The sequence below is a fragment of the Salmo trutta genome, chromosome 28 (assembly GCF_901001165.1).
Source record: "Salmo trutta chromosome 28, fSalTru1.1, whole genome shotgun sequence".
NCBI classification, from domain to species: domain Eukaryota; kingdom Metazoa; phylum Chordata; class Actinopteri; order Salmoniformes; family Salmonidae; genus Salmo; species Salmo trutta.
The window spans coordinates 9,253,891-9,270,689 of NC_042984.1; the positions used below are offsets into that span (position 1 = coordinate 9,253,891).

General features: G+C 40.1%; 1 protein-coding gene and 2 long non-coding RNA genes across 5 annotated transcripts; 2 read left to right on the top strand and 1 right to left on the bottom strand.

The window, feature by feature from the left end:
- Positions 1-2,590: 2,590 nt before the first annotated feature.
- LOC115165406 (tumor necrosis factor receptor superfamily member 14-like) lies at positions 2,591-11,435 on the top strand. Its single transcript, XM_029718492.1, has 6 exons — positions 2,591-2,893; positions 9,809-9,927; positions 10,516-10,615; positions 10,712-10,837; positions 10,966-11,121; positions 11,269-11,435. The coding sequence occupies exons 2-6, from the start codon at positions 9,898-9,900 to the stop codon at positions 11,358-11,360; spliced, it is 504 nt and encodes a 167-aa protein (XP_029574352.1). The 5' UTR covers positions 2,591-2,893; positions 9,809-9,897; the 3' UTR covers positions 11,361-11,435.
- A 440-nt stretch (positions 11,436-11,875) lies between these two features.
- LOC115165407 (uncharacterized) lies at positions 11,876-16,537 on the top strand. Of its 3 annotated transcripts, none has more exons than XR_003870166.1 (5): positions 11,876-11,931; positions 12,091-12,158; positions 14,576-14,759; positions 15,016-15,096; positions 15,733-16,537. It is a non-coding gene; the product is annotated as an uncharacterized LOC115165407 (long non-coding RNA). The 3 variants fall into 3 exon arrangements; XR_003870165.1 differs by having other exon boundaries at positions 12,091-12,133; positions 15,727-16,537; XR_003870164.1 differs by having other exon boundaries at positions 12,091-12,133.
- On the bottom strand, positions 13,469-14,576 carry LOC115165408 (uncharacterized). The gene is made up of 2 exons (XR_003870167.1): positions 13,959-14,576; positions 13,469-13,548 (listed from the first exon to the last, which is right to left on the bottom strand). It is a non-coding gene; the product is annotated as an uncharacterized LOC115165408 (long non-coding RNA).
- Positions 16,538-16,799: the final 262 nt, after the last annotated feature.

Genomic DNA, 16,799 nt, shown 5'->3' on the forward strand with positions numbered 1-16,799 from the left:
ATAATAATTTAGATGTTAGACACCAGAACTTGTTTACATTTCACCAAGATCAAATATCTCTATGATTATTACATAGGTTTTAACATTCCATCTCAAAGAATACAGTTTTTCTTTGAGACTGCCATCACAGAGATGAAACACGTTCTATCTCTATGGCTGCTGATGTCATAGAGTGGTTGTTACATAGAAATAGAATTCATTGCCAGGATTAGAAGTTCCAAGCCAATTATATTCATTCTATTTATATGGTTGTTAGCCTACCACAGAGATCCTATTAAATTATGTCAATCTAAACAATGGCATTTGAGGGACACAATCAGAATGAATGAGAATGAGCATGCTTTGCATCATTCTAAGAACAGCCCTTAACCGTGCATGCCTTACTGCTTCGTTAATGTTTGTATTTCGTTTTTTTTATTTTATTTTTTTTATTAGAGTTACAAGTAGTAAAAACAGTGGGGATTACAAAAACAAAATCATCAAATTAAATTGCAGGCTAAATGTTCTTTAAAAACAAGAAAACATACATGTAATAAGCCTTCCCTGTAGCTCAGTTGGTAGAGCATGGTGTTTGCAACACCAGGGTTGTGGGTTCGATTCCCACGGGGGGCCAGCACAGGAAAAAAATGTATGAAATTGTATGAAATGTATGCATTCACTACTGTAAGTCGCTCTGGATAAGAGCGTCTGCTAAATGACTAAAATGTAAAAATGTAAATGTAATATGGATTTAAAATGGTGCTAAGATCCACTCAGAATAAACATTATGCCTTTTGATGACCTTTATGGGTATTTACATCCAATATTAGTTTAGTGTGTTCGGTTCTCCTACAGACACGGCACATTGTGACATGGTACTTGAAGAGGACACGGAGGTTAATACATTGGTACACTGTTTAGATTGAGCACATCTAAGCAGGGGCGAAAATCTGATATCAACTTTGGAGGGGACAATTACATTACATTTTCTCAAGAGCAATTCCTGAGGGGGACACCAAAAGTAGTGCTGTAACACATAGCCTACATTGTAATATGGTAAATGTATATTGAGGAACCAAAGAAATAAGGTGTTTGCCGTACTCCTAACTACCGGTACCCAAAACTACACAACTAATCACAACAGCAATACCATTGCCTTTAACAAATCTTAGTTCAGTCACCAGTTTAAGTTGAGAGTGGGGGTATCCATGGCATTTTCCAATTATGTTCCTATTTCAAAAAAATGGAGAACCTTTTATAATGTTGCCAAACAAAGACTCAACAAACTTACCTGAGACTCCCTGTCTCTGCCAGTCTGTCCCTGCATATCTGTCCCCAACTCTGCTGTCTGTGTGCCATCTGTTGCCTGCTCTGCCTAATGACATCATTGTGAAACATTTCCATTAGAATTTCATTTCTTTCTTATGAACATTTTATCAACTAGTCTTTGAGATATTAGGCTACTAGGGTTCTTACTATGCGTTTTGGTGTATTGAAAAATACTCTGATGTCCGTCTTTTATTTTTCTGCCATTTTTCTACCTGGCTGGCTGGCTGGCTGGCTGGCTGGCTACACACACACACAGTGTGTAGGTTATTTACAGTAGGAGATGGGCTTCTATCATCTTCTATCATTCTATTTGAGCTTCGATCTAAAAGGTAGCTAGCAAATGTGAAACGGATTAAAATGACAAGAGTTGACAGCTGTATTAGTTCACCATTTACACAACATATGCTGCAACCTTTTGTAATTTTAATAGTTTGTTTCATATTGGCTGGCTTCCAACAATAGCTGAATTTGCAAAGCTAGCGAGCACCAATTCAGTTTCAGTGGTGTTTGCTATAATCTTTGCTACCCGGGTTAAATAAAGGTGAAATAAAATAAATAAATAAAAGTTCCCTTGCGACAATTTAGCTTTTGCAACGAGACCATTAAATATATTTAAGACAATGGTAGAAGAGAGTGTAGTTCTGTTCAGTTTGGACTTCAGTTTATTGCTAACCTTATCACAGGGACTTTGAAGCACTAACTTACATCATCTGCATGCTGATCTTGGAATAAATTGACGATAGCAAAGATTCCATCTTTGACGACGCCACATAAATGGAATAGGTACTAGCTAGCTTAATAGTTAATATTTGCGCGCTAGCTCTGCATATTCAGCTCAGCTAGTGTGTGTGCGCGATTGACTAGATTAACCTCACGTCAGTTACGTTCATTGAGTGCCTTTCAGACAGTAGATACGTTACCTTGCCAACTAAGGAACTGGCAGTGGATCAAACCATTGTGAGGCAAAGGGTGGGGGGGTCGCAATCTTTTGAAACTTAAAAACGCGCCATTAAGTGTCTATAATCAGCACAATTACTTTCACTGCGTATTATTAATATTATTTAAATCACATAGTTATGTTTCAGTGATAGATTGGGGGGGACAAATCATATTTTCCCAGGATGGGGGGGTCGTGTCCCCCCGTCCCCCCCGGGATTTCCGCCCCTGCATCTAAGTGAAATCTATACTTTGTCATGCCATTATAAACGGATGGATGTGAAACCAAACCATCTACTGGCTGATTTGGCAGTCTGGGGTGTAGGTCATTGATTTGAAAGCGTTATGAAATCTGACAGCGTGCAATCCTGTATCTCCAGTGACAATAATTCTATAGCCTAGCTATGATACGTTCATTCACGATGTCCAGATTTTCACAGGCGGACCATTTACAAGTAAAATCATGGGGGAAATGTATTTTACCAATTGATAGAACATAGGCTTTCACCAAATTGATTTGTATTTCTGGGGGTGGATTATCAGTTTAAACGGTATGGTGGATTATCATTAATTTGCCTCCCACCTTTCGCAAACGTTATTTGGAAAGTCAACGTGAAAGTAAAATAGTTCAACTGCGAACCAAGACGGGGTAAGTTTCAGATTATGTTTGTATATGTGGAAATAGCCTACTTAACATGTACCGTGAAGTAACTGAAAAAGAATGACATATTTTAATCGTGATTAATGGCTGTATTTGTAATTTTACGACAAGACTGATCTCTTCCTTGTGTTTTCAATGTCTGCTCTGCCTATGGTGACTCAACTGGTTTTTGATTTGAAAGTGTGGTGCTAAACTCAATCGAATTGTCCCTGTCCTTGAAAAATGAAACGTTTTGGCCTTCTCATTTTTAAAGAAATATAATTACAATTTTTCTTATTTGCAACAAAAAAAAACGGACAAAATAATATAGTGAACGTCAGAAGCCCTGACTTTGCCTGGCTGTACACTCTAAAAAAAAGGAGATTGCTGGAGTATCCTTTAGAGGTTCTTCAAATTGAAACTGTGGAGAACCTCTATAAATTCTTCGAAGAACCGCTTTTAATCCATCCTCAGATAACCTTTTGGGGTACATTTTTGAACAATCCCCTCCAATATTAATAATAATAGGCATAATAATAACAACAATAACACAATATTTTAGTTGCCAGTGTTTATTATGAATTTAGTGGCAAAGCAGAATTAATTCAAAGATGAGGAAAATTCCCAGCCGAGCCCCAAGTCCAATGGATTTATCCTCTGTCGTGTTGATGTTAGTGTTGATGTTCTCTGTATCCACAGCCACAATGGTGGTGATCGAACAGGTTTCCTGTTGTATTCATCAGAGGTGTAGGGAGGGTGAAGTGTGTAAATCCCAAAAATTGCAATTATACAGATGATAAAAAAACGTGCGCATGGCAGTATTCATACCTTGGTTTTTGTGGTAAATGTGAATGAAAAAAAACTTGTTCACTTTTGATTATGGTTTTTATACAAATACCTTGTCCATAATGTAGAGGCCTCTGGGATTATCATTGAAGAGGTAAGGGGGGCTGCTGTGACTGAGAAACCAAAATTAACTGTAAATGATACATGTGATCTGCACAACATACCAATAGTACATACCTTTGTGTACCTCCTGGTTAGTATACCTACTGACTCAGACACACACACACACAAGTGAGAGGTATAGTCATCTGCACCCAATGCAGCTATAGCCTTCAACATGTTCTTACCTCTTTGTTGATTTGATATCCATAATTTTAAAAGGGAGAAAGTGTTAAACAACACCGCCATTTCTACAAATGTGAAAAGATAGAAGGTATGATCATCAAACAATATCAATTTAGATCCTACAAGGGAGAAACCTTACCTTATATTGAGGAAATATTTACATTTTTAGTTAAGTGCCTGCACCTGCTGTCATCTCAAATTCAAATCCAAATGTTTCAGTTGGGCAGTTCCTGCAAGAACCCCCACCAACTAAGGAGGTTCCTCGACTGACCCCATCTCCTTTGGGGTTCTTGGAAGAACATTTTGGAGGCATTTTTCAGAGCCAAGAACCCTGAGGAACTTTTAGGATCTTTGAAGAACGCTTGTTGGAATTCAAATTTTTGGAGTGTAGGCGTTCATCGTTATTTTGGCCTGCTGCCAGGTGTAGGACATTGCTCCATGCATGGGCAAATTGGACGTCTGACAATTCTGGCAAATGGCAGAAAGGCCAAACCTTTTTTATTGGGGTGGGTTGGTGAAAAATTAAAAACATTTAATAATGTTTTATTTCTACAAAAAAACATGCCGGGTGGGTCATGGGCCTGTTTTCGATTACTTTTGTACAATTTCTCTCAATTTCTCTATTATTGAGCACTTGGCTGACCAGTAGGCAAGGCCGCCCCACCCTCCCAAAATGGTCCAGCCCGGTTTTCTGATTAGCTGAGCTGAAGTGGCACACATTCAAAGTCAAACGGGTAACAAAAAGAGTGATACATACAGTACGTGTCAAAAGTACACACCTACTTATTCCAGGGTTGTTCTTTATTTTTACTAGTTTCTATATTGTAAATAACAGTGAAGACATCACAACTATGAAATAACACATATGGAATCATGTAGTAACCAAAAAAGTGTTAAACAAATCAAAATATATTTCATAGGTTCTTCAAAGTTGCCACCAATTGTCTTGATGACAGCTTTGCACACTCTTGGAATTCTCTCAACCAGCTCCATGAGGTAGTCACAAATGCTTTTAAATGAACAGGAGTGCCCTTTTAAAAGTTAATTTGTGGAATTTCTTTCCTTCTTAATGCGTTTGAGCCAATCAGTTGTGTTGTGACAAGGTAGGGGTGGTATACAGAAGAAAGCCCTATTTGGTAAAAGACTAAGTCCATATTATGTCAAGAAAATCTCAAATAAGCAAAGAGAAACGACATTCCATCATTACTTTAAGACATGAAGGTCAGTCAATCCAGAATATTTCAAGAACTTTGAAAGTTTCTTCAAGTGCAGTCTTATTCAAAACCATCAAGCACTATGATGAAACTGGCTCTCATGAGGACCGCCACAGGAAAGGAAGACCCAGGGTTACCTCTGCTGCAGAGGAGAATTTAGAGTTACCAACCTCAGAAATTGCAGCCCAAATAAATGCTTCACTGAGTTCAAATAACAGACACATCTCAACATCAACTGTTCAGAGGAGACTACGTGAATCAGGCCTTCATGGTCGAATTGCTGCAAAGAAACCACTACTTAAGGACACCAATAATAAGAAGAGACTTGCCTGGGCCAAGAAACATGAGCAATGGACATTAGACCGGTGGAAATCTGTCCTTTGGTTTGATGAGTCCAAACTTGCGATTTTTGGTTCCAACCGCCATGTCTTTGTGAGACGCATAGTAGGTGAACGGACAATCTCTGCATGTGTGGTTCCCACCGTAATGCTTGGAGGGGGTGGTGTAATGGTGTGGGGGTGCTTTGCTGGTGAAACTGTCTGTGATTTATTTAGAACTCAAGACACACTTAACCAGCATGGCTACCACAGCATTCTGCAACGATACGCCCGCCATCCCATCTGGTGTGTGCTTAGTGGGACTATCATTTGTTTTTTCAACAGAACAATGACCCAACACACCTCCAGGCTGTGTAAGGGCTATTTGACCAAGAAGGGGAGTGATGGAGTGCTGCATCAGAGGACCTGGCCTCCACAATCTCCAACCTCAACCCAATTGATATGGTTTGGGATGAGTTGGACTGCAGAGTGAAGGAAAAGCAGCCAACAAGTGCTCACCATATGTGGGAACTCCTTCAAGACTGTGGAAAAAGCATTCCAGGTGCAGCTTGTTGAGAGAATGCCAAGAGTGTGCAAAGCTGTCATCAAGGCAAAGGGTTGCTACATTTTGATTTGTTTAACACTTATTTATTTTATTTTTTTACACCCCCAACGCTGGGAATGCAGATGACAAGCATATTATGCACATAGAAACACATTGGGCTTTTTCAGGACAGATTTTGGCGAGAGTGAGTCCTCTTGCTTCACCTTTCCCTCTGTGCTGAAACTAGTGAGCGAAACAGCACCCCTCTGTTTCCCATGTAGCTGATTATAGCTGATTGTCTGGCCAGAAAAAGTATGATATGTCATACTCTTTTGATCAGATCAGAGTATGTGAGCGGAGCAGAGCGTGCCCAATTTGACTGGAGAGAGATTCCCAAAGGCTGGAGCGTTGATCTTCTTGCCCGCTCCAATTTCTCTCCAGTAGCGCTCCAGCAGTGCTCACTTCAGGAGCTCGGGGCATGCCCGCCCCAGCATGCAGTCTACGTGTGTGCTGCTACTGCCCCTTGCTTTTGCTACTGTCAGAGTTCGCAAAATATTTTCATAAAGAAACTGATAAAAAACAAGGGTACTAAATCAATCATCACTCTCCTTCTTGGTCAAGAGCAAGAGAGGGAGTGCGGTGATGTAGTGTCCACTGGTATGTTTAAGGCTTGGATGCCACCTGCTGGTATGGTGCTAAACTGTTAAGTTACAGACTGGATGCCATAGTTCTAGTTGCAGGATATGGACGTTGTTACAGGCTGGCTACATGAAACATCCACAACTAAAGCATCCAATGATCCTTTATCTGAAAAGAAATCTGAAAAGACACTTATTCCAAAAGTATGATGGTGTACTTGCTACGTGCACATGCTAAAAGAAAGAATCGAGGTGGGTAGATAACTAAGTGTGCCATTGTAGCAAAGTATTTATAAACTAAAAAATAGATCTCTTAAACATTTCATTCATATTCGTTCTATTATCTATACAATAGGCCATAATTGATTTTGGCCCAATAGGCCTGGCATATTCCCACTTTCAAGGAGCTTTCCATCTTGATTGTGTTATTTTGCATAAAACCTTTAGGCCAACTTATTGATATGTTTTGAAAAATAACTCTGCATCTCTGCCCAGCCTGACAAGAATGGCCAAAAGCGTGTTTAGCATATTCTCCGCTGCTGGCCGACTCTACAGGCACCATGGCATGAGTCTGCATCAGTCTGGAGGCAGAGGTTCCCTTCTTACTTTGACGTCCAACACTACAAGCCACTTATTGACCTAGTCAATTGTGAGGCATCATCAGGGAGGTACTTTGTTCAGTGTTAAAGATGTCATTGAAACACTACAACTGGACATTAGTAAATGTATTGGTAATGCTACTGATGGAGCTGCAAACTGACAAGACCAGAACAATGGTTTCTCTGCCTTGCTATCCTCACACTCTCCCAACCAAGTACATGTGGTGTTATATACGTCCTGACTCTTCTGATGGCAGACACAGTAGGAGTAGTTACACACACGTCCTGACTCTTGTGATGGCAGACACAGTAGGAGTAGGTACACACATGTCCTGACTCTTGTGATGGCAGACACAGTAGGAGTAGTTACACACACGTCCTGACTCTTGTGATGGCAGACACAGTAGGAGTAGATACACACTTCCTGACTCTTGTGATGGCAGACACAGTAGGAGTAGTTACACACACGTCCTGACTCTTGTGATGGCAGACACAATAGGAGTAGTTACACACACGTCCTGACTCTTGTGATGGCAGACACAATAGGAGTAGTTATGTCTGTTCTCTCCACTAAATAACCTGTCAGTGTTAATTCCAGAGTCCTACTAAAGAATCAATGTGTGGGGAAAAAGAGCCTGGACACTCCCACAGACGTCTCTCTCCTATAGGAGAAACACGCTGCTGGGTCAAGGATGTTGCTCTGAAGAAGGTCTTTGTATTCTTTGGCGACCCACAAAATGCTCTGTTTGTGGATGTAATTCTCACCTTGACGGCTATTGAAGAGATGGCAGGTAAAAGGCCAACTGTACGTGGCAAGGCCAGAGCATTAACAGAGGCCCTGCTCAAGGTACAACACAATCTTCACTGCCCAAACAGGTCTGTCTATATTTGAGAGAACATCCCCTCTCTCCAAGTACATACAAACCAGTGGCATGGACATCCTGACAGCGGGATGGTATTGGGAACACGAGGCTCTGCAAAAGAATGTGAGGGACTTGCTGTGGAGAGGGCTGCAAACAGCTTCATGCAGTGGTCCAATGACAAGCTGCAAGAACAGGATGAAGACAACGAACTGGAAGTGCAAGCTGAGATGCCTCAGAAGTGAACAAAAAAAAGAAGATCATGCCATGATACCATGATAGGGATGCAGAGAGGGTCTACAAGACTAAGGTGCACTCTGTCATCATGGATACAGTCACTGAGAGCATCTGTCAGCTCTTGCTGACACCAGGCACATTGTACACAGACCTTACTTACTTACTTACTCATCTGGACCCCAGCAGGTTCTCAGAGATACAATATAATGGATTGCCCCAGACATCACTTGCGAAACTAAGCGAACTCTTGCTTAAGTTTGACAGCCGAGCAGCTGTCAGCACTTTGCAGTGTGAGTTGACTAGTCTTGCCGGTCAATGGGAGAGACTGAAAACATCAGCAGTGGAGAAGTACACAACCAGGACTGTGAGTGAGAATCCTGCAGATGGACATGATGAAGAATAAATGGAGATAATGAATACAAGTTGTTCAGCATGTAAGAACTGTGTATGTTATCAATGTTTACGGTGGTACATCTTGTTGACAGAGGCTTACCATGTTATAGGCCTGGGGTACAAGTTCCTATTCACCCTTTCTGTCACCCAGGTAGCCTGTGAGAGGAGCTTCTCAACTCTCAAATTCACAAAACATCGACTCAGGAGCATCCTATCATACGATCACTTGGAGGCATTATACTGATGGAAACTTAAAAGGAAATCCTTATGGTCCTGGATACAGATGATGTCATTGACAGGGTGACAGAGAAGAACTGCTGTGGCACCTGCTGACAAAAGGGTAGGGAGGGCAGAGTGACAGCAGAGGAGAACAAGAAGAAACATAGACAGACTGACAACAAAGTTACAGACAGAGTTACAGACAGAGTTACAGACAGAGTGACAGATCAGAACAAGGAGAATCACAGACAGAGGGACAGTGACAGCAGAGATGCAGAGACAGACAGCACAACAGGGAGAAAACAGACTCAGAGGCCCAGTTATAGTGGTGAGTTGTATCTCCAGACTCCAGTGGTGTTTTAACATGTATTTGTTTTAAACATGAGCTGGTTAAAAAGAGCTGGTTAAAAAAGGAGGAAGACCATGTTTCTTCACTCACTGATACAGTAAAGGTTGGGAATCTCTGTACTATAGTGTACTACTGATGTTATACACCGCAGGTTAGGAGAGTTAGGTTAAGGTTAGGAAAGGGGTTAGGGTTAGCGGAAATGCTCTCCTAACCTGCTACAAAAATCACTTCCGGTCGTAGCTGTATCAAGTGTCAAAGACGGCAACATTCTCTAATAACTACATGCCTAATTCTGTTTCATACTTCTCAAAGTTGATTACTAGCTAATTCATTTTTTCTTCAGTGATTCAATTCAGTAAGATATCATCATTTACAAATTGAAAGGATTAGATTTACATTTACTGAAACACATGAATTCAACAGGTCAGTTCATCTCGATACTTCAAAATTCCTAAGAACTTCACAAATCCAGTGTGTGGGTCTTCTAGTCAGTTGGAGAGGATTGAGGAACCATGGCACAGTTTGAAAGCTTGATATGGACTGTAAGTGAAACTTTTCTGATTTGCTTGGCATGTTTAAAAAACAATGATCAATTTAAATATTTCCCCTATGAAATATAAATCAGAGTTTTTATTAGCCTACTAGTTCTGTCTTTAATGAAACCTTTTAGATAAAACGTGGTGGAGAGATGTACATTTTCACTAGGTCAGCGTTTCCCAAACTCGGTCCTGGGGACCCTAAGGGGTGCACATGTAGTTTTTTGCCCTAGCACTAAACAGCTGAGTCAGATAATGAACTCATCAAGCTTTGATTCTTTGAGTCAGCTATGAAGTGCTGGGGAGACAACCAAAACTTTCATCCCTTGGGATCCCCAAGACCGAGTTAGGGAATTACTGACCTAGATTATCTTGGGTTTGGTGTCACACCTTTAAAGACAAAATAAACACACCAGGGGGCGCCACCACACTCACAAAATACTGTTTAAAATGGTCCCACATAATTACTATAATTTTATTTGAAATGTGAATATTTGGGTTAGAATTTTGTTAACTACTTCTGTAAGTTTTATGAATATACACCATCAGTTAAGATTTTTGTGATTTGTTTTCTCACATTTTCTCTACTTCCAGATACCTGTTATATTGGTGCTTGTAAGCATTGGATCCTGTAATGCATGTGGTAGAGCTGAGTACAGAATAGGGGATGAATGTTGTCCCATGTGTTCACCAGGTAAGGACCCTCTCTTTACATCATATGAATCACCAGACGTTAATACATCATCAACACTAACAGAGAAACATGACATTGTGATTCTCTCTTCCCCAGGAAATCGTGTATATAAGCATTGTACTGAATTCACCAGCACCAACTGTGTGCCCTGTGTTGATTCTACATTCCTTGATGAGCCCAATAGTCTCATAAAATGCAAAGTGTGTACCAACTGTGATCCAGGTAAGAGTGGTGCTGTGTGTCTGTACTGAAACACTGACACAAACACTGATATGTTAGTCTGTTGTTATGCTATGAGGATATGTCAGTTGTATCTACATCAGATAATACATGCCGTGTTTTCTCCGTAGATTTGGGTTTGATGGTAAAGCAGTCATGTAGACCTTCATCAGACACTGTCTGTGGGACACTGGAGGGGTTCTACTGTCTAGACCCAACTAAGGATGGTTGTAGAGCAGCCCAGAGACACAGCAGCTGTAAACCTGGTCAATACATCAACCACACAGGTTGGTCTTCTGTCTCAGTCATAATTTTAATTGTGTTGTCATAATTCAATTTAGTCAAGTTGGTAACTTCAGTGTGAATAATCATTAACAGTTAATGTAATTAAATTAGTAGGGGAAAAAACGAAATGCAATGATGTATTTGTGCAGGAACAACATCTACAGATAGTGTGTGTGCTGACTGCCCTGGTAAAACGTATTCAGATGGATCATTTACAGTCTGCCAGCCACACACCGAGTGAGTTCACATATGTTTACATACATCAAAAGTGTAAGATAAATAATACAATATACTAAACTACAAATCTACAACAAAACGGAAAGTTGAGTGATCAAACTGCTGTCTCAGACTGTTATATTATGTGTTACAGGTGTAAATCCTTAGGTCTTCAAGAACTTAGACCAGGAACTAATTTGTCCAATTCTGAATGTGGACCACAATCCTCAAGAATAGAAAGTGGAATCATCATTGGTGTTGTTGTGGCATCAGTCCTGATAGCTCCTGCAATAATAATAATAATAATTATAATTCTAAGGAGGATAAAAAGTCCAACAACAGTGACTTTTTCTCCAGGGACAGTAAATGCTGTAGAGGTATGTTGATATAATCTACATGTAGAACAGTCACTGTTCTAAGGTTAGCTGAGCAGATGTTATTATTGTTCTACTGACTCTGGGCTCAACTAGAAATGTTTTATTGACTAATATGTTTCCTTCTATTAGGCATCATCAGATTTAGAGGAAACACCAAGCAATGTAGTACAATGAAACAGAAGAAAGTACAGCATCTTGCAGGTGCTGGTTTTGTAAATGGTGAGTTGTCAAGAACTTCAGCCGTATGACTAAAGGTGTATGCTCTATTACTTCACCTTATCAATGCAATGATGACAACTTAGATATGGTCAAAGTGCTATGAAACTATAGCTTCACTTTCACACGGTCCTTGTTCATTACTGGTTTATTCTCCCACAGATTCAAGCTCTGACCGCACTCATCATTACAAATGCTACCTGAGGTACGTCCAGAGTCTGTACACTGTGGTAAATGTGATCTACATTCAAATGTTTCTTGAAGTTGGTTTCTGGCATATTACTGTTGCTAAGTAGGATTTTATGAGGGTTGCCAAAGTGGAGTAAAACTCTGTATTTGTCAGTGTTTTAAGTGCACTAGTATCTCAAAGTATTTAGCGTAATTGGGAACACATATGGTACGAGGAGAAGTCAAAGGATCCAATTCAGACTATTTTTTGTGAAATCCAGATTAAATATAGGGCTTCATGTATCGAATCTGTAGGCGATAGTGGGCTAAATCAATGAGAAATATAGCTGAAATGTGCAGGCTTTGTCATCACCTCTGATCAAAATAGGCGGGGGTGTTTTTGGTTCCGTTTAGGCTATGGTTATGTATAAGAACGCAGCTGCACTGAAATGAATAGCCTGATTCAATGCGATTCTCCTGAATAAAAATCTGTTAAACTGTTTGGTCTATGAATACCGCTTCTATACCGCTTCTATATTTTGTCTTTTTCTATAGGCGTAGCCTACCACTAATATTCTAAATTGCGGAGACTTAGGCACACCAAGAAACCATGTTGAGTGTGAGCAAGACCTTCGATAGTCTAGTGGACTATGCAGAAATAATTGCGGAATTCATCATTGTTAAAGCCTATATCGATATATATAATCTGGATTGTTGTTTTTACCAAGGTTTAGCAAACAAGGGGTAGCATATGCTTTTTGCCCATTTCTATAACAAGAGTTAGGCCTATATCCTCACATACCCCCTCAATTCAAGCCCTGCTTTTAACCATAAGACATCTCAGTGAGTGTCTGTTAAACAAGTAAACTTGTGGTAAACTGGGAACTCTGGAGAAAGAACAAGGACAACACTAAAAGGCCACTGAACCCACATGTGGCGCCTGCACGATACACTGAATCCACATGTGGTGCCTGCACGATACACTGAACCCACATGTGGTGCCTGTACGATACACTGAACCCACATGTGGTGCCTGTACGATACACTGAACCCACAGGTGGTGCCTGTACGATACACTGAACCCACAGGTGGTGCCTGCACGATACACTGAACCCACAGGTGGTGCCTGCACGATACACTGAACCCACACGTGGTGCCTGTACGATACACTGAACCCACATGTGGTGCCTGTACGATACACTGAACCCACAGGTGGTGCCTGTACGATACAACATTAGAATACAAGTTGTACTAATCATTAAGGTGGTTGTCAGCATGACCTTCAACTGCACAATATGCATGAATTCAAAAAGGTTCCGCTGAGTTGGCCCTAGAAAATGTAGCCTAGATAGTATCACTTCTTTTTTTCCCCTTGTGAAACCGGTTCTACTACCAGCAAGTAAATACACTTCTATTCACAGTTCTGTGGGAAACACATTCACCCAAAAGTACCTTTTGTAACGGCTGTCAGGAGAGAGAGTAGACCAAGGCGCAGCGGAGTTAGTGTTCATCATTGAATTTAATAACAGAAAGAACACTATACAAAACAAAACAAAACAAGACAAGACAAGACAAGACAAGACAAGACAAGACAAGACAAACGACAGCCAAACAGTCCTGTCAGGTGCAAAACACTAAACAGAAACAATTACCCACAAAACCCCAACGGAAAAACAGGCACTTATGTGTGACTCCCAATCAGCAACAACACTCTACAGCTGTGCCTGATTGGAAGCCACACGGCCAAAATCAATGAAACAAACCAACATAGAAAAATGCACATAGAACGCCCACCCAATGTAACACCCTGGCCTAACCAAAATAAAGAACAAAAACCCCTCTCTATGGCCAGGGCGTTACACCTTTTTACTGAATTACTGTAGACATATCATTTACAGTTGACAGTCTTTTAACATCCCCCACAAAACACATAGTCATAACATACAACTAGATGCAAATTATCGAACTGAACAAATAAAAGAGCAATAGACTTTTAAAACGTCCCTAACATTCCCTGTATACGACTGTACATGTTGGTTTCACTCTGAGCTGTAGGTCAAGGTTTCCTTCCTCATTACTCCCCCCCTTCCTGTTTTCTATCTCTACAATCAATGGATAAATGTATCTTCAATTCAATTAATCTAACAACAATACAACTATTCACAGTTTAGCAGTATTATTATGCTGAATTTGTCAGACTACTCAGACAGATAGTAAACAGAATATAAATCTAAGCCTGCAAGCATTGGGTACTTTCCACTCTGCCTAACACTTTCATAAATAAAATTGCAGGGACTTTCCTAGTCATATAACAAACTAGATGGGTGAAAAGAAATACCATAATGCTTTCACCTGTCTCCTGTTCAGATCAGTGACAATGAAAGAAATGAGATAGAGGAAGCCACTGTAGACAATTGAGATGTACCTCTACAGTAGGCTATGGCTGCCTTGTAATCAGTCCTGTGTTTCTCTCCCTCAGGAATGGCAGACCAAGGAGCTCCTCTCACGTATGACTCCACTGTCTGATGAAGAAACAAAGCCGCTTGATGACATTGGATCTTCCTCAAGAGGTCAAAGGGCAGACTAACCTCTCAGGCAGTAACATCCCAGTCTGCTTCAGTGGCCCAGAAATCAGGAACAAACCCAGACTCAGAGAGGGATAGGTAAGAGATAGCAGTATCATAATCAAACCCAGACTCAGAGCTGGATAGGTAAGAGATAGCAGCATCATAATCAAACCCAGACTCAGAGCTGGATAGGTAAGAGATAGCAGCATCATAATCAAACCCAGACTCAGAGCTGGAACACCTCTTGTTATACACTACATTTATTAACATAATGTTGTCTGTGAGACAACACTCCCTTTATTTTACTGACTTGTTGAATGATTGATCCATTCATCCTTCCATCCCTTCCCAGCCTTCCTCTCCTCTGAGGACCCAGCGAGGGTGGAGCACAGTCTGAGAGCTGTTGAGTGAGAACACTTCTACAGCCAGAGAGGTGAGAGATCACATGGTTTAGATGGTAAATATTTATGTCACGTAAGCAATAGCAAGTATGTTCCATCATCTACAGTACCAGTCAAACGTTTGGACACCTACTCATTCAAGGGTCTTTATTTTTACTATTCTCTACATTGTAGAATAATCTTGAAGACATCAAAACTATGAAATAACACATATGGAATCATGTAGTAACCCAAAAAAATGTCATCTTCATTTACATTATTGAAAAATTGTCCACTGATTCATGTAGTTTCTCTCCCCTTTTGACAGTTTATTTCCTCTCAGGCACCCATATTTGTTCTTTGTTATTCTGAAAGTAATTTGTGTAGTGTACTTTACATACTCATTCACCCCATCTCTTTACATAGCTTATACATATTTGGTGGCCTGATTGCATCCAGACTGTCAAATTCTGAACACAATGCCCATCCTGGCAGATCTGAACCTAATGCAAGCACAATGACTTTTGTGCATCCAGACCAATTGCAGCTTTGAGTGATCGGATGACAGAAGTCACCTTTAAGTGCCAAGTGTAACCGAGGCCATAGATGCTACATTACATTACTATTACTTTGAGTGTTCTATATACATAACATTACTAAATATGTTTATTTCTGTGTTGCAGGGGCAGTCAAGAAATGGAACAGCAAGGCCACAGAACATGTCACGCAGAGCTGTGGGAGACCACCTTATTAAGCATTTCCCTGGTAGAGCCAGGGGATGGTGTTTACCACGCCACCACCAAACGCCTTCAACAGGCTTGAAAAGTGGGATTGATGTGTTTGATCCATTTTATTTCTTTCAGTTTTCATTATTTGAATCCTTTGACTTATTGTTGACTTTAAAAAAAACTTTTTTAACAAAAATGCACTGGATTGGTTCAAAGGTGATACTAAACTTACATCATTTTGAAACAGAGAAAGATATACCGAATTCATACAGTTTTTGATTCTAAGATGGACCATAATATATGTTACTTTTGCACATTTTTGTTCATTAGTTTTGCAAGAATGTTGATTGGTCGGTCATTGGGTTCATTAGTTTAGCAATATGTTGATGCCATTGATTAAAAGAGTAAGAATATGATGCAATATCCAACGCTTGTTTTACTCCATTATTTGCAAACAATACAATTGTAAAACAAATTGTCAGTTGGTTGCATAAATAATGACGATTACTAAATGTTACATGAAATATCAAAACCGAATTGAATCGCCTTTGTAAAAATGTAATTGGCAAAAATTCACTTAATGGTAAGGCATGGAATAATAACTGTATCCTTTTTCACGTTGGATGTTTGAAATATGAGCAGGTGATGATTTTAGTCATTCTTCTTCATTAGTGGAATAAAGACAATTAGAACAAATGTTGTACAGAAATACTGTGTGTAAATACTGGAGTGATGTATGATTGTTAATAAAATGTCCATAGACCAATTTATTTTTATACTGCGTTCATGTGTATAGGCTGCAAGTACGTTGAAATTAAGTTGTTTTCAAGTCGTTGAAACTTTCAACCAAAACCAAACAGAGATTGGACGTCGGGCATAGTCGTCTTTTCAACTACATTTTGCTAGGTGGGTATATAGACTACTACATCTTCCATTCTCTCAGGCCAGAGAAACAGTGTATGAATTAATGGTTGGATCAGAATCACAGTTATAATCATTGGCCATTACGGAGAATTAAGTAAAATCAC